A 24,845-nucleotide genomic window follows, 5' to 3' on the forward strand; every position below is an offset into this window, starting at 1 on the left:
GGTAAGCTTAAATTTCTAATTTCCTATATCTAAACACATTCTCATCAGCATACTTTATACACCAGTTTCTTTTGCCAAGATCAGACATGGCCCACTGAGACAAGAAACAGAGTGACACCATCGCTTGGCTTAAAAAACTCCAGCCATTTAGGAAAGCACTGTAAAACAGACATTTTACAAACTAGACTTCAATATTGGATTCCCCCCGTGTCAAAGAATATATTTTTGCTAGCTGGGGGTTATTTTCTTTCTCTCACTCCCATTTTCCTCTCCATTAGCAAGCCTTGTCAACACTACCTCCCACGCATAGACCAAATCTGTGTACTTCTCTCCACGTCTATTGTGACTATCCTGCCACAAGCCACCATCTCCTGCCTAAGACTAACTGTTCTCACAGCTTCCAGCCTTGCCGCTAATCTATTCTCTATATAATAGACAGAATGTTCTTCTTAAAATGTGAATTAAATCACGTCATTTCCATGCTTAAAACTCTCCAACAGCTTCCAATTGGCGCTGAGAAAAAAATCAAACTCTCTTTCTCTGTCACACGCTCACACACACACACACATTTGGAGACGGCAAATCTGTAATTGTCTTAATGTCATTAGGGACACAGATTTTCAGTGAGATAAAACTTTTTAAAGATCAAACAAGTTAAATAAAATCTATAATCTTAACTTTGAGTTAGAAATATCAATATGCTCCTAACAATTTTCTCTTTCTCTAAAAAGAAAGGGGTAAAAAAGGATTCTTTACATCTGTTCACTGGAAAGGCCAAGAAATAATGGCTAACTTGGGAACAAAAAAACTTTTAGACCCCAAACTGAAGTCTCTAACTACCATTTCCCACCAAAAGAAAGTAGGGGGCCATTGGAGAAAAGACTAATTCTATGTCTAGGGTAGGAAATGTCCCAGATGAGCCTGGAATATCTTGCTCTATCACAGAGCAAGAAAGCCACCAAAAATACTGACATTATGTCAGAAAGAAACAGATGTCAACTTGAAGAGGCTCTCATGGCCAGAGAGGGGGCAATTTGAGCATAATGACTGCAATGGATTGAAACAAATCAAGTACGTTAAAATCTATGTCTTCAGAAGGACACTTGAAAAGGAAGACTTCTAGGTCAACTTCGCAGGATGCTAGGGACTAACGCATGCTGAACACTGGTAAATAAAGGGAAGTAATAAAGCATTTTTTTATGACATTGTGAACAAACTATTTCAGAGTAACCAAACAGCTGAAAAGGAAAAGCTTTTTTTAGAAGAATTCTCACTAACAAATGCAGAAGAAACAACAATATTAGATTATGACCATTTCATAAACTTTAATCAAATAATAAATGCTGGTAATGATCATTAATGGCTAATAAAACAATTAGGTAAAAGACTAACAGGGAACCTTATGTTGGCTCTGTCAACACTGAGCCCACTGATCAATTTTAGCATCACAAAAAGAGAGACAACCAGATATTTTTGTCCTTCCTGAATGTGATGTGATAGGAATTCACACAGGAAGTAAATGTAAAGTATTTCCACCACCTCCTTAAAGAAAAATTTGAACCTGAATTTGCTTAAGTCTCTAGATCTAATTAACAGTTTACAGGAAATACATAAGTTAAAGAAACATGTTAACACCACCAGTGAGGATGCAATCAGCAAAATCCAGCATGTGGGAGATTCCATAGAACTAATGACCTAGACCTTCAACAAATGAATGGTAAGGAAAAAAAGAAGTGGGGGTGGGGTGGGTGGCAACTGTTATAAAATAAAAAAGACTTTGGATCCCAATTAAAACACACAGACAGCAAAAAGACATTTGTGAGACCATTAGTGAAAACATGATAATATTAAATAATTACTAGGGTTTTTTTAATGTATGATAATGGTATTTTGATTATACTTTGGTGGTACTGTTGATTTATTTTTTTTTTAAGATTTTATTTTTTTCCTTTTTCTCCCCAAAGCCCCCGGGTACATAGTTGTATATTCTTCGTTGTGGGTCCTTCTAGTTGTGGCATGTGGAACACTGCCTCAGCATGGTTTGATGAGCAGTGCCATGTCCACGCCCAGGATTGGAACCAACGAAATCCTGGGTTGCCTGCAGCGGAGTGCGTGAACTTAACCACTTGGCCACGGGGCCAGCCCCTTGTTTGTTTATTTTTAAGGAGTCTTTATCCTTTAGCCTTAGTCTTTAAGGAGTCTTTATCCTGAGTCATTTATGGATGAAGTGATATGATGTCTGGGATCTGCTTTAAAATTATTCAGTACTTCGGGGTTGGGAGAGTATAGATGAAATGTGATTAGCCAAATGCTGTTGACTGTTGAAGCTGTATCATGGGTGCATGAGAGTTAATTACATTACTCTTTCTATACTTGTGTCTATTTGAAAATAACACACATAAAGAAAGAAGAGGAAATTGGGGAACTGACTTTGTAAATACTTTCATAGGATTAGAATTTGCTTTTGTAATTAGGATATATATTTGCTGCTAAAGCAGCTGGAAAGCTCTATATCATTTAGAACTGTACATACAGAAAGATGTTTGCTTACCTCCACCAATTTGGAAGCTAAATACATGGAAATTGTTGTGCTTTTATAAAACATCATTGATACTCCTGCCAAAAATCCTGAAACAACAAATAAGGCAAAACTGATCAGATCTAGAAGTATTATTTTGTTATGAAGTCATTCGAAAATGCTAATTCTCTTAAAAAGAATTGCTTTGTAGCACTGCCTTTTGTTACAACAAAATCAAGGACAGTAACATACTTGACATTAGATGGGGTGAGCTCTTATTACCACATATTTTCAACTTAAAAAATTGACCTTCAGAGTTAGGAACACATAGTTCTGATATACACATTATAAGAAATTTTACATTCTAAATTTAACTTTAAAAAATATTAGTGGTCTTGCCAAATGTAATGATTTGCAAAAATAATTTTTTAAAGGCTATTGGTATCATTTCTGATTTTAAGTTGAAATATTTATTCATCTATTCTCCTAACAGCTCAAATTGCTGTTAGCACTAGCATCACAATTCTCTCTGTGGTACTGCCTTCATTCTAAAAATGGAAAACCAAGCCTGGAATACTAATAGTAGGAACATTACTAATAAATATCTGAGAATTGTCTATTTAACTTAAGTAATACATATATTGCACTTATAGAAAATGTTCTTTAGTTTTTATTTTTACAAAATTATTTAAGTTTCTAAAAACTAAAAACTATATTAAAATATATGTCACTTGCCAGTGCTAAAAACAGAATATTTTAAGAAATCTAATTGCACTTCCATAGTCACTTATGCAATCTTTTAAGTCTCTATGTTCGTTTGTGACACATTCCCTAGGATTTCTGGCCTATGGCAGGGCAGATACCCAAGTTATTATATCACCAACTCAAAACACCAGATGGCAAGAGTGCCTTGATATATGAAAGTTCAAAAATACAAAATGTTTGGACTAGTGCTTTGATAGGATTCCGTTACAGAGACAGGAAGACACACAGAGATCAGACGAATTTGGAAACTATTCCTGATTCATTCCTACCACTGACTGATGCCAGAATAATAATTCTTTTTTATCATTGCTTTACCAGCTATAACAGCATGCAGTTCATCATCCAGGTTTCTGACCCAGCGCAGGAAGCAACTAGTTCCCTGTATCAAGAAGGAAATACAAGGACTTCAGTTGTTTCATTTCTAGAAAAAAATGCAAGTAACATCTGTAGTGACTGAGTCACTAGCTGACCTTGGAAGCAAATCAGTGATCTTATCTAAGTCAAACTGGACACACGATTAGGGAACTTATGAGCAATAACCTGTCATAAAGCTATTGTTTGGATAGACTCTATTAAGAAATTATGCATAATATTTTTATTGTAATGATTTTTAAAAATGAATCCATAAATTCTACTTTTGCCTAGATGTGGAATGCTGGGAAAAGTATCACTCCCACTCTAACAAAGAGAGAAAGCTAGAAAAACTACAAATCTGTCAAGCCAGCATTCTATATCCCCCGAAAATATTTTTGAATATGAAGGTGAAACAAAGACTTTCTCAGATAAAAGCTGAGAAAATTCATCACTTGAAGACTTGCATTACCAGGAATGTTAAAGACAGCTCTGCAGCAGAAGGAATATGACACCAGATAAAGATCTGGATCTATAAAAAGAAATGAACAGCTCTGGAAATAGGAACATAAAGATAAATTTAGAAGACACTTTTTTTTATCTTTAATTGCTGTAAAAATGAATTAACTTTCTAAAGCAGTGGTCAGAAAACTATGACCCACTAGCCAAATCTGACCTGCCACCTGTTTTTATACGGCTCACAAGCTACGAATGTTTTTTATACTTCTAAATGCATTAAAATAAATAAAAGAATAATATTTTATGACATAAAAATTATATGAAATTCTAACTACAACGTGGCAAAGTTTTATTGGACCACAGCCATGCTCGTTCATTTATTGTATTGTCTATGGCTGATTTCACACTACAACAGCACAACTGAGTAGTTGTGACAGAGACCATATGGTCCACAAAGCTTCAAATATTTACTATTTGGCCCTTTATAGAAAAAGTTTTCTGACTCCTGGTCCAAAACAGAAATAATAACAATATATTGTGGAATTTGTAAGATATAAAAAGATAAATGCATAGCACAAAGGACAGGAAGGAGGAATTAGAAGTATAGTGCTATAAGATTCTTACATTATAAGTGAAGTGGTATAATACAGTTTGAAAACACTAGTAGATTAAAAATGTTTACTATAAATGTTAAAGCAATCTCTAAATTTAAAAAAGGGGTATAAATAATAAGCCACAGTGAAGACAGACTACAAAAACATATAAAAAATTAATAAAAATAAAAAATAAATCAGGACTATATAAAAAAATACCAAAAAAAAAAAAAATCCAGAAGGAGGCAGAAAAAGAAAAAAAGAAAGAGGAACAAAGAGAAACATGGAACAAATAGAAAACAACTAGCAAGAAGGGAGCTTTAAACTCAATCATACCAATGACCACATTAAACATAAATAGTCTCAACGTACCAATTAAAAGACAGATTACCAAATTGGATAAAAAAAGCTAGAACCAACTATATGTGGTCTAAAAGAAACCAACCTTTAAACTGAAGACTCAGAAATATTAAAGTAAAAGGCTGGAAAGAATCTACCATCAAATATAATCAAAAGAAAGTTGGAGTAGCTAAGTTAACATCAGACATAGTAGACTTCAGAACAGGGAATATTACTAGGAACAAAGAGGAAAATAACAAAATGAAAAAACGTCAGTTCACCAACAAGACATAGAAAAAATAAGGTTGTTTGCCTGTCCTTCTCTTAATTACCTTCTTATGAAGATACTAACTGCACTGATAATTTTTTTTAAATCATGTATGGCTTTGGAACACACTGTATGAATATTTTCTATAAGAGATCCTCTGACCTGGTTGTATTTTTCTTAGTTGAATACTATTAGTTTGTATTACCTAAGCAAATAAATAACAATAGAAATGAAAACAAACAAAAACATGCTTTGTGATATGCTGGAAGGTGGACAAGAACCAACCCGCACTAAAATGTTGGAGATAATTCACATGTAAACATTTAAGAGTTTATGTTAAGAATAAATACAAACACTATGACATGGGAAATGAAAAAGAGTATGAATATAAATATATAATTACCAACATTCTATCCTAACTCTTGTATATTCAAAGATATTAGTAATGCTTGTTAGTCAAACTCTATTGAAAATGTTTTCAATATTAGTAATATTTCATAACAAGTGATTAACTGTAGTTTATCTAGTCATTCCTCTCCTCCTTTCCATTTCAAAGTATTTTCTCCAGACCTTTTATAAGTAAACTTTTGCATAAAATGATACATCACGATCTTACTCAAAATAATTCCAGAATTCAATTTCCCCAGCGTTAATTTTCTCTGAGTTTAACAGCAACGTGTATGTGTGTGTACACACACACAGGTCAAGTTTAGTTAACACATTTTACCATCTAGAATTTAGATTTAGAATCTAAATTTTAAATGTTTAATAAAATACGTCAGTAATATGATTTACTGTATTAGTGATTCCCATTAAACAAAAGGCCATCACTCAAAGTTGCAGAGTACTGTGTCATGAATGGTCCCTACATATGTGCTTAGGTGTGTGGGTACTTTATAGACACCTGCGGAAAGGGGTAGAGGAATATTAACTCTGGTTATTTGAGAGAGTATAGTAGGAATAGTGAGTGAGTGGAAGAGGGAAAATAAGTCATAGCTTATATAAGTTACAACCAGAAAATCCTTACTGATTCCTTTAAGTGTTGATATCAGCTAGAAAGGCCTGAAGTATGTTTAAATTAATAACCCATAAAATATGATTAAGAAAAACAAATAGACCAGGCATACTGATAACAATTTTGATGTTAGAAGTATCAGAAAGTTCATATTTTCTCAGTGCCTACATTATTGAAAAAAGAAAATGAGTCTTCGAAAATCTTTAATATTATGTATAAATGCAAATACTTTCAAGCATATTAAATAACATCATAAAAGAAGAAATTTCTCCAACTTCAATTCCCAATATAGTGTGTATACTTGGTGACGTTAAGATATTTATGAATACTAAAGAAAGAAGCATTAAAAAATATGATAGATGAGTTATGGCCATCTCTCATTCTAACAATAGCCATGTTTTTTATTTCCCATTTTTCTTTCCTCTTCTGAAAGCCTTACCTTGTATATACTAACAAAAGAGCCCAGAAAAGCTCCAAGCTGAAAGTTTTCTTTATTGTAGAAGAGAGAAAGTAGCCGGGACGGCTGTGTAAACAGATGCCTAAATGCAGAGGGAATTCGGAGGCAGCACTGGATCAAGTATCCCACGCTGAACATTCTGATGAAACCCTAGAGAAAAGTGGGAGGAAATTCTGATTTATAACCAAATTTTGAAGTCTGATAGATATAAATTTTACTGTTTCAGAATCAAAACAGGACTCAAAAAAAATTAATCCAAGTTTACATTACAGCCATTTTCAAAATTGTCTTAAAACTTTAAATAATTTTAAAACAATTACCTTAAAAATAGGGGGAGATCTTGCAGTGAATATACTTTCTTTGATTTTATAAAGACAAAAAGTTTCATGAGCACTGGCCAAGCTTGTCTATGTACCAAACTTCCATTTCTTGACATTGTGTCGACAATAATCAAGACTTATAATACCTAAACCACAACTGAATTTTAGAAACAAAAACAATGAAATTCTAAAAAATAGTTAAATGCTTTTGGAAATTTTAACAGAAAACTCCTCTTAATCACTAGTATAAGTAGGAATTCTTTTGACAGAAAAATAATTTTATTATTTGTTTAGGCCTTTGGTATCAACTTTTTAAACGCTCAGGTTACAAGAATTTCCCATGAAAAGAAATAATTATATCTAGGTTTTTATTTCTGTGCTCAACTGCGTCAGGCTAAAATGTCTCTGGGGATTGGTAGCTTTAAGGTGTACTAATCAACATCTCAGTATTTGGGAAAATGAAGTTTAGATATCATTTAATACTGAGAGACTGAAAAACGCCAATTAGCACAAAACAAAACGTTATCAAAAAGAATAGTATTTTATACATGATTCACCCAATACATTGTAACACTGGCTCCCCATCCTCCTCTCTCATCCCCACTGGAATGGGAAAATGTCTACATTCTTAGCAGTGTTTGCCTGCTAAGTTCCAAAGGTCAAGTTTGTATACTCCAGATAGCAGCCTTCTTTTTTAGAAAAGAATTTCTATGAAGAAATACTCTTCAATTTACCTGAAACTACCTAATACTTGGTTAAATTTAAACTGTTCAAACAATTAGTATGAATTACCATGCATTTACTGAACTGAAACTGCATAGCATTTGTTTAATGCATGAAATGTTCATGTTTTTATCTTGCCAATGAAACCTTATAACGTTAATCTAAGGACTCAAGGATCACACTCATGTTCAATCTTTTCATGCTATTTTCAAGACATCCATTCATCCTTCCATCCATTCTCCCTTTCACATATTCAGGAACCATGCACTGAATGCCTCTTAGGTGTCAACCATTACAGTAGGTGCTAGGAATAGAGTGGTAGAGAGGACACAAAGTTCTTGCCTACATGGAGTTTCCACGCTCATCAGAGAAGACAAAATAAATATGTAAACAAATAAACATAAAATAATAACAGATTACAGTAAGTGTTGTGAAGGAAATAACCAGGGCACTAGGAGACAAATGAACAGGGCAACCCATATTAGATTGAGTGCTATAGGACGGCTATTGAGGATATGACCTTTAAATAGACACAAAAAAGGAGCTAGCATGAGAAAACATTTTGGATAGTTTGGACAGAAGCATAAAGCCACAAAATAGATTGGCAGGTACGAGAAACCACAAAAAAGTTAGTGTGAATGGAGTCGGGTAAGGTGAGGGGAATGCAATTCCTATGGTATTTACTCAGGGATGTGATTTACCAGGTGGAGTAAATGAGTCCATGGAATAACGAGGTGCACTGTCACAATATTTTACCATATTTGTGATGTAAGTATTCTTCACCCACAGGTCTCCAAACGATTTTACATTCATGGACATAATGTTACAATTTATACATAAATTACCAAGTTTTGAAAGAATGACTAGATTTTTTCATTGCTCAGTAATTCTAACTTTCTCATAAATTTTCTTTTTTTTTTTTTTAAAGATTTTATTTTTTTCCTTTTTCTCCCCAAAGCCCCCAGGTACATAGTTGTATATTCTTCGTTGTGGGTCCTTCTAGTTGTGGCATGTGGGACACTACCTCAGCGTGGTTTGATGAGCAGTGCCATGTCCACGCCCAGGATTCGAACCAATGAAACACTGGGCCGCCTGCAGCGGAGTGCGCGAACTTAACCACTCAGCCACGGGGCCAGCCCCTCATAAATTTTCTTTTTAATATCACCTCCCCTCCCCCAAATTTCTCAAATACCTCTGATTTAATCAGAATACTCCTTTTAGTTCCCCTCCTGAAGTTTCCCATTGAACTAGAACGATGTCCAGTTGGAGGGAATAACAACTCTCTGGGAGTTGGCGGACCCTGAGGCTGCCAGCAACATTGCCTTTTTTTTTTGCCACTTTAAAAGTGGGGCAGGAAATCAGATTTGGAAGGAATGTATCAGAAACCACTGCACAACTGAAAAAACACTCTACTGCTTTCACCCCTGGTCATATCTTTGGGGACTCTATGGGTAAGTGTTGGCTTGGGCAAATGCCACCATCAACACTAGGCCACAGGCATTCACAATCATGAGCACTGATGTGATACAGTCCCTCCCTTCTAGAGGAACTGTCAGGAGGCTGTCTTTTGGGGTGCTGTACAACTCTGCTCCTCTCATCATCAAGTGACTGGGGATCAGATGTTGTAAGAAAGAACATAAACTTCCTAAAGCACCAGAATTCTTAGAGCACTATCCAAAACTAAGGAATTTGTAGCAGGTGGTGCCACCTGTGCCAGACTAACTGCAATGAAAACAACTTCCTTCCCAGAGTTGGTTGTGATGGGGGATGGGCCATGGCAGGCGTGGGATGGGGGACAGGGTAGGAGAGCTGCAGTGGTACGCTAATATATTAGGGAGTGGGGAATTTACGCCAGCGGGCATAGCTAACTTTCTTAATGTAGAGCAACTGCGGACATGCTCCAGTTACCTCCATGCCTTAAAAAACGTAACAGCTTTACAAGTTCCAAACCAAATGCCACTGTCCCAGTCTATGTGTGTGACTGCTGATCCACCAGCACACAGCACAGTGCAGGGGCCTTGTTCTAGGAGGTATTCGAAAGAGCATACATTACAAAGTATACATTTTAATGACTTTATTTATCTGCCTTTTTTGCTGTTGTTTCACTTTCTCTTCTATTTCATTACGTTTTACACTAATTTTTAAATAAGCTAATTTTAAAATTATTTGACTAAGGATCTGGTAAGTGAATGCTAAAAGCTAAATCGTTACCTATTTCCCACAAATTGCTTATTCTTCCAGTCAAATGCAAAGAATAACAGCAATTATTGTCAACTTTTCCATTTCCTTTGAAATTATGTAGTAATAAACAAGTTATTTCTATCCATATTCCCTGTGATTAATAAAGTTGATACTTTTATATACTTACTTTAATGCAATAAGAGATGCAGTTATCTTCATAGTGTTTGCAACATCTATGCCTTGGTCCATGCTTACATCTGAAATTAAAACAAAAAAAAACTGTGATTAAACTGTGTGTGCCTATGTGTACATGTGTGTGTGCAGATCTGCTTAAAATTCTCTAACAAAAAGGAGAAAACATTACCTACTTGTTTCTAAACATGTGCATCTTTTGGACATACAGAAGCAAAGAAGAGATACTTTTTTTCGTTGCTGCTCACCATTTGACACATATAAAATATGTGAATGTGGAACAGAAAAACCATACTGGTAAATATTTGTGACTAAATATGAAAAATATGTATATGTTATCTCTATACTCTGCCAAATCTTTTGGAGGCTTTAAATCACTTATTGTAAAGCATAACGGTCATAAATCATCCATGAAGTCAGTGCTTGAGCAAAAATCATAATGAGAATGTGCTCAGGTTACAGGAATTTATACTTAATTATATTTGAAAGAGAACATCTGGAAAAGAAACATGATATAGTATTAGAGTTCAAAATTCAGTTTTTAAAATAAATATAGAAATAGATGGTGTGGGAATTCAAAGGCAGGTTCTTTGTGATTTAGCTGTAAACTACTTATTCCTCTAGTGTTTACTAAACATTTCTGCTGACAGGAGTACTGTTCAACACACACATTTTAATTATTTGGTATGTTGACTCCAGGACTAATTATTCACTCTAGATATACAAAAGCAAGTGAAACCTAACGTGGGTTTAGTTCTCCTCTTTCTCTTTGAAGAGTTCACGTTCCAAAATAAGTAGTCTTCATATAACTCTTTCAGACTGCAGTTAATTAATTATCTTCATGCTTGGAACACATTAACTCTTTCCTTTTTATAACAATAACTTGTAGAGCGATATTCTGGCTCCACATCTAATTCCATCTGCAAATTGATTAGCAAGACCTTTTCCGAAATCCAATTCTGCCCTGCAGCTGGAGGACAGAGGCAGACTTTTCCAGTCAAGGGGGACGGCAACATGCACACCGACCGCAGCCCTCATGTCATTGGAATGATATGACATATCTGGTGATGTGAAACTGCTGAGTGAGTAAAACTGGGGGCCTGAAGAGAAGTGAGTCAGAGGACTGCCTTACGTAAACCATCACTCTTCGTACTTCTAAGTGTCCTCTTCAAAGACATTTCTCAATCACTGCTACCAGAACCACACAGAAATTGTTAAACTCTCTTTACTAATGAAGTTACCTTCTGATATCAACTATACTGCCATCGAACGTTCCCTTAGTCTTTCATTAAAAAGGCTTCCCAAATACTGGACTGCATCTTGTGTTTCATCTGCTTTGCTGTTGTATTATCCTGCATCTGCTTTCACACCAGGGGGCTCACTGAGGCTGCTCTGACGGGTTCTGCCATGACCTGACTAGTTCTGGTACCTAAGGCATCCTTCACCCACACAATACATTCTCTGCATTCCCGCTGTGATTCTTGTTGACATGATTCCATTAACAGGGATCCCCTCTCCCTTTTCTCCACTAAGATAACTCATAACTACTTTGAACTTGCTTAATAAATTCCCTATCACAATTATTCCTGCCATCTACTACTCCTTTCTTTCCTTTTACCTTCTGTATGCAGCTTAGGCTAAAATGAAGACAAAGTCTTTAAACTCAGTGAAAATTTTGAGCACCTACTCTGTACTCATGTATGCGAGGCAACTCATATGTTATTTCAGTTAATGCACACAACACTCCTTAATAGAGATTATTAACCCCAGTTTACTAATGAAGGAGTTCGGGACGTAAGAGTGGTTAAATCACTTACCCACAGTCACAAAGCCACCAGAGGAAAATGAAGAGTGAAACCCAGGTCTTCTGATTTCTTAAAGGCCTTCAGCTTTCCATAACTGATCCCTTAACTTTCTATATTGCTGACTCATTCCACACTCTCAAAAATATCACTACCAACATCATTTGTATTGGCTGATGTTCTAACTTTAAACCACTAAATTTCTTTTCTTAAGTATCTATGCTTGAAACACAAAAGAAGATTTATTTTTATAAAATACAGAGTTCCTTGGATAATATACAAATAAAAATTTATTTTATTTCCAAAGCCCCCAAAATTTCCACTCTTGCAAAGTATCCTTCTACTTAAGCTTTGCTCCTTACTATTCCTGTATCTTCTTGACTCTCTCAGATCCCTTCTTTCTCCTTTCCACACTTGGCACATTCAATTAGCACATATTAATCTGTTTCCTGAAGTTCCCCAGTCTAGCCTCCTGCAACTCTGCGGTTTCAAATAGAAAAGTATTTCAATTTCACGTAACTCTATTTTAAAGGCATATGATGGTCTACAGTGCTGCCAGAAATAATAAATTACATTCACTTGCCATCATGTGATAAAACTCTATGCACAGTCTCTGGTAAAAAAAAAAAAAATTATCATTACCTGAAAAGCAAACAAAAATACTTTGCCATGGCACAACTATCATATAAAACAACGACAGAGTGTGTTAAAATATCAAGATAAAGAACTCACATTGAATCCACAAGTTTCCTGACTAGAGCAATTATACTCATTCTTGGTGCTTCCTCATGTTTCTCCGTCTTTTGTTCCACTCTTGCATATGCTGCCTCTGGTGAATAAGAATGTGTGGGAATTTCTTCCTTCCCTACAATGAACCTAAAGAAAAGAGCACAATGTGAGGCATTTTTCACCTTAAAAAAAAAAAAAATCAATAAGAAAATAAACCAATTTTGTTTATATACAAATACATTTTGGAGAGTACCTTATCATTTGAAATAATATTTTTCACAATCTATATAAAATGTAATCATCCTTTTAAAAAATAGGCTTTTAAAATCTGTATACTCAGAAAATGTTAACAGTCATTTGTTTGACAATGAAGGTATTTTAAATCAAATTAACCAAGTAAAATACAGCACAGCACTTCTATGAAGCACCCTTTTAACTCAGGTCACCACTTTTTTAAGGTATTACACACCTTAAAGTCTTTTCAAACAAAGAAAGCAGTGAACTATCTAACTTGGATCTGCTAATTAGTGATAAAAATTCTGTTTCTTCTCTACAATCTGCTAATGGTCACAAATAAACATGTTTCTCCTTTTTTACCCTCTATCTAACGCCACTTTGAGTCACAGAACAGCTGCAGTACAGTAGTCATCCATACACATAGGGAAACAGAGGAAAGTAAAGAGTGAGAATTGGAAAATGATCAAGATTCCATGCATCCTCACCTTATTTCATTAGAAAACCTTAAATTCAATGTTATTCCAACATATTTATCCCTCTTTGGAAAAACCTAATATCCAGGAGAAGATGCTATTCCTATCTCATCAAAATGGACCATATTTTTCCAAAGACAATGCAAAGAAAATGTTATCACTGTTAGATACTACTCATCAGTATTTTTACCAGCATTTTCATTTTTGCTGTTTGCACCTTCATTGTAAGAGTCATTTCTCTTATAAAGAATAACCAAGTTTTCTTAAGGGAATGCTACCCACTGAACTTTCAGAAAATATCATAAAATATAGATAAAACAGGGGATCAATAATACTACACTAAAATTCTGGAACATGGAACCTAAGACAACAGTAAGAAAATTTAAACACTCATAAAATCGAAAAAAAACTGTTGCTACCAACAAGTGCAACCCACCCTGCTTGGACAAACTTGGTAAGATATCCAGCTTATCAAATCGTAAAGAGTGTGCAATGAGATTGTTTGTCACCAGCTGGCAGCTGTGCATTCTTGATAACTGTTAGTCCAGAAGAATTCAGTTTTTAATCATGGGTGTGCACTGAGAGTTTAAGATCTGTACTATTGCTCTTTATAAACAAGACAAAACTACACTAGAACAGATATAACAGTATCTCTCACACCTTTCAGAACAGTGTTGCTATTTTGGCCAGGACTGACCATCTCAGACTAGAGACCACTTCCCTGGAGAAGCCGCCCTGCCCCAAATTGCAGTGGGTTAGCAATCCTTCCTTTGTGCTCTCGTAGCCCAATGAATGTCCAGTACTGGAAGCACCTTTTTAGTCGTTTCCATCCCCCACTGAACTGTGAGGTCTGTGAGACTACGTATCTCTTCTTTGCTATTATATCCCAGTGCTCAGCACAGTGTCTGGCACATAGCAAATATTTAGTTAACACATACTGAGTGAATGAATATAGTAATAACTAGCATTTTCTGAGCCTTGACTACATGACAGGCATAGTACTGGGCCTTTTATAAATATTAAATCATTTAATCCTCATAGCAACACTATGAAGTAAGTACCATAATTTCCACAAGAGTTAGCATAAAGAAGCATCTTGTCCATAGCTGAGAACATCAGTAATTATGTGAACCCAGAAGTGTCTGACCCTAAATCCTGGGTTCTTACTTATCAAGCTGTGCCACTTCTAAGTGTGTTTTAAACCAGGACAGAGCAGGCTGAGTATTCCTTCAAACGCCTGCACTGGCTCTTCTCCCACGGTTCTATCCTTGACTCTTTCTAGATATTCCCAAAACTTCTAATATTACCTGTATAGAACTAGCAAGAATTAATAACCTTTTTTCCAGAATATTTTCCTATAACATAGAGAATATTTTAAGTGCAAACAGTCAAAATCAGCCCTTTATTATAAGTGGATTTGAAGAAGAGACACAAAAACATCTGACACATTTTGAGTTTCTGCAAGGATTCTGGGAGTCTAAGGAGAGATGCGGGAACAAAAGCAAAGTTTTCTCTTTGGGAAAATCAACTTTTGGTCTTGTTACCAACTTTCAGTTTAACACAGCATCCTTTAGAGCCCATGCAACAACACCTAAAAGTTATTTTCTAATAAGTTTCATGATCTTTTAATAAAAATGTAATATGGAGAAATTACTGCTGTGTATTATGGTTTAGTTATTGTTACTATAGAGTTCCCAAAGATATTCTTAATCACACAAGAGACTGAATTTGTTCCCTCCCAAAACAGAGTCCTTGCACCCTCATTTGATTTTCTGTTAATAGCACCTTTTTCCAGGCACTTAGGTGTTCAATACTTGGCCAGTATTGAGGAGTGGAGAGGATGAAAAAGAAGGAAAATATCTTCATTTTCAGTCCCGAGGTCTTCGTTTTCCCCCATTACAAGTCTCAACTTTGTTTCTTTCTTCCTTCTGATTCTCTCTTTTTCCATGTCCCAAATACTGTGGCCAGGTGATCTTTCTGAAATACTGTCAACTACCTTGCACAAAAACCTTTAGTGGCTCCCTACTGCCCATCTTATCAAATCCAACTTTGTCTCATTTTTTTTTCTAGGCTTTCTATAATCTGGCCATATTCTACCTATCATAAAAAATATCCTTATATTCCCTAATATAAACTTTTCATACCAATTAAGTTGATTTTCCCACTCTGACCTCATATTTCATGTTTACAATTTTCAAGCTCTGCTACACTACCCACGTCCACCCATATGCTCTGCCTCTTCCCTTACAGTTACCTAACGCTGCCTTCAGGTACAGTTTAAGGCTTATCACCGACAAGAAAAATAACAATAATAGCCAATATTTCTTGAGGACTGTGTGCCACGGACAGTTCTAAACACTTTTCATGCTTTAACTCATTTGATTCTCAAAATAATCCTGAGACAATCACATAAAAGATTCTTCTAGTATTGAAGCCCACCCTAATTTTTCCCTCCTAATATTTGCAGTAAATACCACAGTATTAAGCTTCACTTAGCATCTACTATATGTACTTTGGAGAATAAAATAGGCAATACTCATGACATGAAGTAGAAGAGCATTGGGTTTGGAGTAAGTATTTATAGTCATTGTGTGATGTTAAATTAAATTAGTCAAACATCCTAAGCCTCAGTTCCTTCATGGGCAGAAAAATACCCACATCTCACAGAACTACTGTGAAAATTTAATTTCTAATCTATGTGAAAATGCTTGGTGGGGCTGGCCCTGTGGCCTAGTGGTTAAGTTTGACATACTCTGTTTCAGTGGCCTGGACCTGGTTCCAGAACATGGACTTACACCACTTGTTGGTGGTCATGCTGTAGCGGCAACCAACATACAAAATAGAAGAGAGTTGATACAGATGTTCGGGCAAATCTTCCTCAGCAAAAAAAAAAAAAAAAAAAAAAAGCACAGTGAAATATAAAATAGCATGGTTAGCTAATGCTAACCAACATTTCTACAGTATCCACCAGTACCAATTACTGTGGTAAGAGACAGGCTATGAGGTGAAAAGAAGACTCTAGTGACTCTAGTGAAGTTTATAATCCAAAATATGTTTGACAATGCATTAGGCCTGCCCTAAAGAAGCCCATAATGTGTTACCACACAATTAAGTACTCAATTTTTCACTAATTGTTCACGTGTAACTTTGTCTCCCAAGATCTTTGAAGAAACAGTTCTTTTAATTCTTTTCTAACACCCCAGGGGATAAGGCACACAATGGCCCCAAAAGTAGTTGCTGACTGACTGATTTTGAGGGGGAAAAAACCTAATAAACTATTTTTTTTGATGAAACATCCACAAAGTTAAACTTTTTTAACTTCTAAAATTACTTGCAGCTTACAAACTGAGTCAATAAATATTTATTATAATTATGCATAATGATACCACTTTTTAAAAAAAGTTTTAACACGCAAATTTTCTCTTAAAATAAAGGTAAATAAAATATGCTACTTACCTAAGTGCAGAGAATGTAAATCCTTTCAAACCATCTTTGCACCTAAAACAATAAAAATTTACAATGATAAAATAAAATGTTTTGAGATATAAAGTAGTATACTAAAAAGCTATTAAATTTTTTTCTGAAAATGACTATTTTTTAAAAGGTGAAACTCTTTTAGAACAATGACCTGAGCAGGACAAATGGTCAAACAAGCAAACAAACAATGAAGCAAGCCATCTTACACAAAATGATTAAAATGATAATGCTTTCCTATGTTATATTAACATAATTTAACTCAAGACTCGCAGGTTGAAGAGAGATTTAAGTAAATCTTCTAAGGGCTCCATGTGCACTTAAAATGGAGGCTGTGAGTGAAGTATTCTTCATTCTACCCAATCCCTGGGGGAGCAATTTGTTGTGAAGAAAAAGGCCACATACACCTGCTGGGTATTATGTATAGGTCAATTCAAGGTCCTGACTTCTCCCTACTTATTCATTCAGTGAATTCAGAGCAATGCAGAGTTGGCAGGCACAAAAGGGCTTCAAGTTTAGTTCAACAGTTTTAACTTCTGAGTAAGCCCAATCAGAACTGGGTAACATAGCAGGAGGAATGGGGTTGGGGGGCGAAGAGGGGGGGATTCCGGATAATATACTGAGTGCTTACTATTGCTGGCCATTGCTTTGGGCCCTTTTTATGTGTTGTCTCATTTAATTATATCACAACTCTATGAATACGTGTTTCTCTATCCCATAGACGTGCAGAGGCCACCAAAATGCAGCAATTTCCCAGGGGTCACAAAACAAACAGTAGTCAAAATTCAGGGAAAAAAAAATTCATCTGACTTAAAAGTCATGGTTTCCTCTTATACCTCCTCCTGAAACTGTATTTCTTTTAATTGGGCAACACTGAAACTACATGGCAATTAAGAAAAAAAAAGATTCTCAGATCTGCAAAAAATATTTAAACAAGATTTTAAAATGGGGACATTACTATACTGGTCTTAATGGGCTGCTTTATAGGTAGGATCAAATTACTAAAGAATCTTTGGGTATCTAGTATCGAAATCCCTTGGAGAAATTATAAAGATTGGTGATACAATGATGCTCTAACGTATGTTAACATTAGATACTGGATATTCTTGGACAAAAAGTACAGCCTCACATCTAATTGGGCAGTTCTTTCTGTATGCTTTTTATACAAAAGGTCACAAAGGAAAATGCATAAAAATATAAGAAATCTCTCAATTTTAAATATAGACATTTTTATTGGCGGACATAAAGAACCTCAGAAAATAATTTAATCCACATACACAGAGATGTTTTATAACACTTAAGAATGCGTTTCAATTAAACAACATGAGCTACTTTGTGGTCATGTTAACAGTGAGAAATGTAACCACAGAACTTAGCTAACATACTACGTAATTATTTACCTTACACAGAATGAGGGTAAAGGCAAAAGAATTCATATGTTAAACTAAAAATGTGCATGGGGAAATTACAGCATTAAAATCCCTAAATTTATCTTTTTCCATCTGAAGAAAGTGTTCTCAGTAATTAAAACCTGTAACTGGGTAATTTCCAGCTAGGTGCAGTAGTGAGGGGGAAAACAGCAGCAGATTGATTAAAAGATTACATACAACTGGGAACAAATTTTGGCTTTGGTGTGTTATTGTGGAAAGATAGCCATTTATCTTTGTGCAATGCTGAATAGATAAAGGATTCTGACAACTTGGTCTAGTCAGGATTGCAGATTTGCGACCTTAAACAATGAACCTAATTGCAGATCAAACATCAAAAAGTAGCTTTCAAATATAAAAGGGCAAATACAAATGAATTTGCAATTTCATTATGATGGAAGTTTGGTCTTTCAGGAGAACCCTGTGGGAAGCACTTCATATTGATAAAGTCTTAGCATGGATTCAAAGAGGGCTATTCTTCCTTCCATTCATGTGTATAAGGTCTGTTAATGTAATTGAGGGTCAGATGTCTATGTCAAAAGAACAAAAAAGTAATTATTCCCATAAAAAGAATCTTTAAAATAGTATATTGCCCTGCATTTTGACACCAAGAGTATTGTCTGAGCCTTAACCTAACTATGAAACACTATTTGTAATCTGTGTTAAATGTAAAGTATGATATAAACACAAAGTTTGATACAAAGCAGACCCCATCAGAAAGTGCCTCACCCTTCCATGGATTCGGTTATTAGAATGTAAATCAAATCACATTCTTTATTCATGTATTAAAGCTCACTGATTTATTCAGCAAATATTGACTGAGTGCCTACTATGTGTAAGCAATGGTTTAGGTTCTAAGGATGTAACGGTGGACAATACAGAAGCCCTGCTTTGAGACAGGTGACATTCTAGGTGGGGGAGAGTTATGATAAAAAAAGTAAATATGCCATCTGGTGATAACTACTATGGCAAAAAACAAAGCAGGATAAGGAGAGAAACACCGATGGAGTCGGGCCTTATTATTTTTCATAGTGTGGTCAGGAAGGGCCTTCTTTGAGAAGGTGAAATTTGGTAATTTGATCAGAAACCTTACCGAATTGAGGGAAGAGCATTTCAGTTCGAAGGAAAAGCCAGTACCAAGCCCGTGACGAGGAGTCTGCCTGGCATGTGAGGAGAACAGCAAGTAGACTACTGTAGCTGGAGCAGAACAGAGTAGGGGAGGGAAGCTGTGGTTGGAAATGAGGCCCGAACGGCAGTGGCGGGAGGGAATGGTCTACAGTTCTGGCAGGGCCCTTTAGGCATGGTAAAAACTTTGGAAGTTTCTCAGCAGAGGGCTGACAAGATCTGTCTTAAATTTTAAGATAACCACTTTGGCTGCTGTTTGGAAAATAGACCACAGGAGGGCAAGGTTAGAAGCAAGGAGGCTGATTAGGAGGGGAAAGATGATGTGTTTTGACTGGATCTTAGCAGTAGTGAAACCAGTAAAGAGTTAGTCATTGATGAGTAAGTAGCTAGGAACTAAAGTTTTTTCCTCCTTTTTGCAATTACTGATTATAGCTTTTAGTTTTCACCCACCCATTGTTAACTGTGGTGTTCAGGTAATATGCTGTCTGACTCCCACCTAGGCTCCTACAGATAACATCTCCCTAGAGCCTGGATCACCATGCTAATGGGTGTTTGAGCTCTTTTTCAGGAATTAGGACCCCCTCGTTCACTTGAGGTGGGCTGAGACCACCAACCCATCAAGTGGGACCGTGCAGATGTGTGAGAAGTGACCTCTCAACGTCAAGAAGCTAAAAACTCCACCCTCAGATTATGCTAACACCACCATTTTGTGAACATGCGGCCTACAAAGAGGCATAAAGTCTGACTACGCTTGCGGAGATCATCAATTACTTCACGTCTCGTCACCTCTAATCATCCATCTCCACATTTCAGACCACCTTGCCTCCTACCCCATAAACATCCCTGAGGTCCCATTTCAGGGAGGTGGATTTGAAACTCATTCTCTCGTTTCCTCACTTGGCTGCTTTGTGATTAAACCTTCTCTCTGCTGCAATCTCATCGTCTCAGTGTTTCGCTTTCTGGACGACAGGCAAAAACGAAGCCGGTTCGGTAATAAGTAGAGGCGGAGAGAAGCGGTAAGGTTTTACATGCATTTCAAAAGCAGAATTGGTGGGATATCTTGGTGGTTTGAATGTAGGGTACAAGAGAAAAAGAAAATTGACAAATTACTGAAATATTTTTGGTTTGAGCAAATGGAAGCATAAAATGCCCACTTACTGAAGTGAGGAAGACTACAGGAGGAATAGGTTTGAGAAGAAAAATCACAGTTTTGTTTTGGACACGTTACATTTGAGAGGCATGTTAGCTATAAATGGAAATGTTAAAGAAGCAAGCAGCTGGCTATACAGGTTTGAGTTCAAGGAAGAGGTCTGCTTTGTTTATAAGTAGTACTTAAATCCAGATACAATCATCTAGGAAATAATAGTTGATAGAGAAAACATCGAAGGGCTGAGTATATTTTATTCCTCCAAAATTTATAATGCAGAAAATCTCTTCTGTAGAAGAAAAATAAAAATTCATTTCCCCTCCTAATAAAATCATTATCTAATATAAAGTCTCATTTTTATTTTTGAATATGCATAAAGATAATGCATTTAACTCATGTATACATAGACTTTTCTATTAAAGTTAGTCTATGCAGATGACATAAGTAGTATAATTCAATCCATAGTTATTGACTCCATATTTACAAGGTCTGTATTTGCATGATAAAACACAAAGCCAGGAGAGACAAGGAGGAAGAGAATTTGCAGCATTATATCAAACAACTTAGCAGAGACACAACCAATTACAGAGGTTCAGGTTGAAATTACATACTATGTACAAGAAAGTATAAAGTAGTTTAATGTTATTGTTACTAGAATAATACTCTTGGTCAAATGTTAGTATGGGGGAATCCACAAAGACAAAATTTTTCTCCAATTAGAAGTGTGAAAGATAGTAAAAGCAACAATTCTGCCCACAAAGAATCTTTCTCTCATGCTTAGTTTGCATGAAATTACTTGCATGAGATACTTTTATCTTTATTACAACATTGTACCAGCAGATGTCAGTAGTAAACCATTTTTAGAAGAATTTGTAGCTCTTTGACATGATTTCTTTATCATTTTGTTGCATGCTCCCCCTTAAAAACACATTGAAAATGTTGCACTGTTTAGTTAAATTTTACTGTTTCCCCAAGTAAATATCGTAATATTCGACTTTTAATGACAGGTGATATTATACAATTATAAAATCTTTAAGAACACCCCACCAGCTGGCACCAACATAAAATTTGGAGATGTAAATATGTTACCTCATTACCTGCTCTCTAATAAGCTGAGAACTATTTTGATTCCTAAAGTTTACTCATCTACTCAGTTTTCATTCATCTGGTGAATACAATGGATATGAAAGATGTACTTTTATAAACCTCCTTTAAAACATCTCTTCAAGGCAGTGCATGGTGCAGCGGAAAGAGCCTTGATATGGATGATACAGATACTAGTCATAACTTCTCTACCAACCTGGAGCAAAATCATTTAACTTTAGGGCTCAATTTCATTATCTACTACAAAAGAGACTGGAAGTAAACGACCTCCATAATTGGTGATTAAATGACTCCTAATTCTGAAATTGTATCATTTATTTTATCATTTTATTTAATGCTAGTGTTATTATTAGAAATCATTATGGAAAAATAAAAAATGAATTATTCTAAATCATTTATAACGTAAACAAAGAAATGATCTAACCAATGTCAAGAATAAAAAAAAAAATACAAACAAAACCCTGAATTTGTCTTGAGATTACTGACTGCTACGAATATGATTATATTTTTTTATTGTTTTATAACACTTATTGACATGGAACTTATTCCTGCAAAGGTTCAATTAGAATCTTTTCTTTTTTAATTTTAAGAATATAAGACCAGCTCTTAGGATATATACTGCTATAGAAAGAGCTGTAAGAAACACTCTTAAGTAAAGGAAACAATTCTATAGATATAATCTCAATAATGATAAAATATTACATTATTGCTATGTGAAGCACTAACGATAAAATTTTAATATTAATGATAAAATATAAAATACTGTTTGTTCTATACATATGGAATGTTATAAAAAGTGGTCAAAAGGATATACCCCAAGCAATTGTTAGGCTACCTACTGAACAGGGGAGGTTACGAGTATGAAGGAAGAATATAACTTTTTACTCTCTATATTTATATATCATTTTAAAATTTTTATACATATACATTTATATATTATTTGATTACTCTTTAATTTAAAAATCAATACTTCAACATTTAGGAACAGATTAAGCAGTGTAAAAGTGATTCATCTCTATTTCACCAACACAATGGGAGAGAATGTAAAACTAGTCAACTTTACTAATTAATAATACTGTAAAAGTTTTGCTAGAAGGCATTAAATTACTAAAATAAATGGTTTAGACTACAATTTTCTGAAACTATGATCCCAATGAACATGGATAATCAGGTGACTACGATGATAAAAAGAGAAACATTAAGTATCAATTTCACAGTTCTTTTGTCCTTTTTTATTCATTGAATTGGTTAGAAGAATACTAAAATATTGGTTAAATGTCACATCATCTACCTTTATTCACTCAACAATCATTTATTGGGCATCTGATATACAGAAGACACTGTGCTGCTGATCCCTTGAGGAATACAAAGATAGACCATCCATACACCATCTCTGACCATAAAAAAAGGCGTCTGCAAAGCTATGTGTATGCTTGTCAAATAAATAAAAACAACCTGACTAAAAGTTCTGACACACAATTTCCTGTATCAGGAGTGCTCTCTAAGAGCTTAATTACTCTATTTGTACTTTATGAGTTCTGCTTCAAATTTCTTTAGTCCAGCATTTTACATTGTGAAATGAAATGAAAGGTGAGCGCAGAAGCTCACCTTAGTAGTCAGTTATAATTTAGTATCTGAGACTTGATCAACAACAATAGATTGTGATTGACACCTGTTTATCATAAGAACATCAAAAGAAAGATTGGCATAGGATTAATTTCAGACTTCTATTTTTGTCTTCTTTTAAAAAAAATCTTCAGTATCCTAATTGCATATGTATGCTTCAATAAGTTAAGTCAATCATTTCAATTCACTATTTAGAACCTGTGGTATGTGATTAAAATACCTTATATTGCTTACATACACATAACAGGTTTTCCTGTTTCTATTGTTCAAGTAATAAAATAGGCAGAGTGAGTTCCACTTCAGCCTGCACATAGCCCTTAATGAGAAAACAACATAACTAATGTTATGCTTCTATTTTAAGAAACCTCACATACAAAAAGCTGAAGTTGGAATAGCAACAAATTAAGAAATTTGGGGAAGTTATTTTGTTTGCTTCATGAACACACTGTATATCTTCAAAGTAATTTTCAGTTTGATTCTTTTAAATAGTGAATTCTCCCAGTGCATTAAAAATATTATTTTTGATTCTGGTAAGTACTTTACAGTACATTTATTTCACACAGAACGGAACACTGGTGCTGAGCTTTGTTCTCTGAAACCTAGGGAAAGCTGCTGAAGCAGGCGGCACTTATGGGTAATCAAGTGTGATTCTAAGTCCCGGGATGATTACTGTGCACTTTTTTCTGGTGTGTCCTAAATATAAATTGGAAACATTTGGATTCAAACTTACAGTAACAACTCCAATAGAATCAGATTTCTCCTTAAACTTGCAGGGGCTGGAACTGTTTTTGCTTTAAAATCCAAACTAAGGAAGGTCATGATCCAAGCTGTCTTCAATTGCTAAGGAACCAAGAATCACCTTCAGACTGTTTCTAAAAGAAACATTAATTAGGATGAATTTCCCTCTCAAAATGAACTGGTAATAGTAATACTAGCCAAACTTTAAAATACTTATAAAAGGAGATTTTAGTTCCACTGGACCTAAATTGAAAGGCCTGTTTGCAGTTCCTGAGGAAATGGCATATGTTTAGACGTGACAAATTAACTATAGGCAAAAACAAATTTAAGATCAAAATGGTGTTTTATGTAAATCCAAGCAAAAACTTAGCAAGTTTCTTAAAATGACGGCATTGCTATGGACAAAAATTACTTATATTAAGCAAAATTACTACCACAATACTGAATCAATCTATTTTTTAAAGACCTCAAGACTGGCAAGTATTTTCATTTTTCCCCTCCAATACTGGTTGTGAAAAAAACAAAACAAGTGTTTTCAATTATATAGAATCTTTGAATCAACATTAATTTATTTTCAAATGCATGTTGGTACCAATGTCATTAAAATAATATGGCAATTGGCTTTCATACTGAACAAAATGAGCAGTTATTTGAAACTATAACATTAGGCTATACTTTTTCATAAAGTTACGCTTATTTAATATCGAAGTCCAAATCCAAAATAAATAAAATATGCATCTCTGAGTAATGGAGCAAAAAAACAACATTTTGGAAGCTTTTGG

At 35.0% G+C, this 24,845-nt stretch overlaps 1 protein-coding gene across 2 annotated transcripts in view; it reads right to left on the reverse strand.

The window, feature by feature from the left end:
- TMEM135 (transmembrane protein 135) overlaps positions 1–24,845 on the reverse strand; it is a 240,996-nt gene that overhangs the window by 10,999 nt on the left and 205,152 nt on the right. For both annotated transcript variants that reach the window (XM_008540482.2, XM_070623941.1), the window contains 6 exons: positions 16,879–16,920; positions 12,716–12,859; positions 10,177–10,246; positions 6,748–6,915; positions 3,599–3,662; positions 2,552–2,628 (listed from right to left, as the gene is read on the reverse strand). In XM_008540482.2, coding sequence (XP_008538704.1) covers positions 2,552–2,628; positions 3,599–3,662; positions 6,748–6,915; positions 10,177–10,246; positions 12,716–12,859; positions 16,879–16,920 — 565 coding nt within the window. The remainder of the gene's footprint in view (positions 1–2,551; positions 2,629–3,598; positions 3,663–6,747; positions 6,916–10,176; positions 10,247–12,715; positions 12,860–16,878; positions 16,921–24,845) is intronic.

The sequence above is a fragment of the Equus przewalskii genome, chromosome 6 (assembly GCF_037783145.1).
Source record: "Equus przewalskii isolate Varuska chromosome 6, EquPr2, whole genome shotgun sequence".
NCBI lineage: Eukaryota > Metazoa > Chordata > Mammalia > Perissodactyla > Equidae > Equus > Equus przewalskii.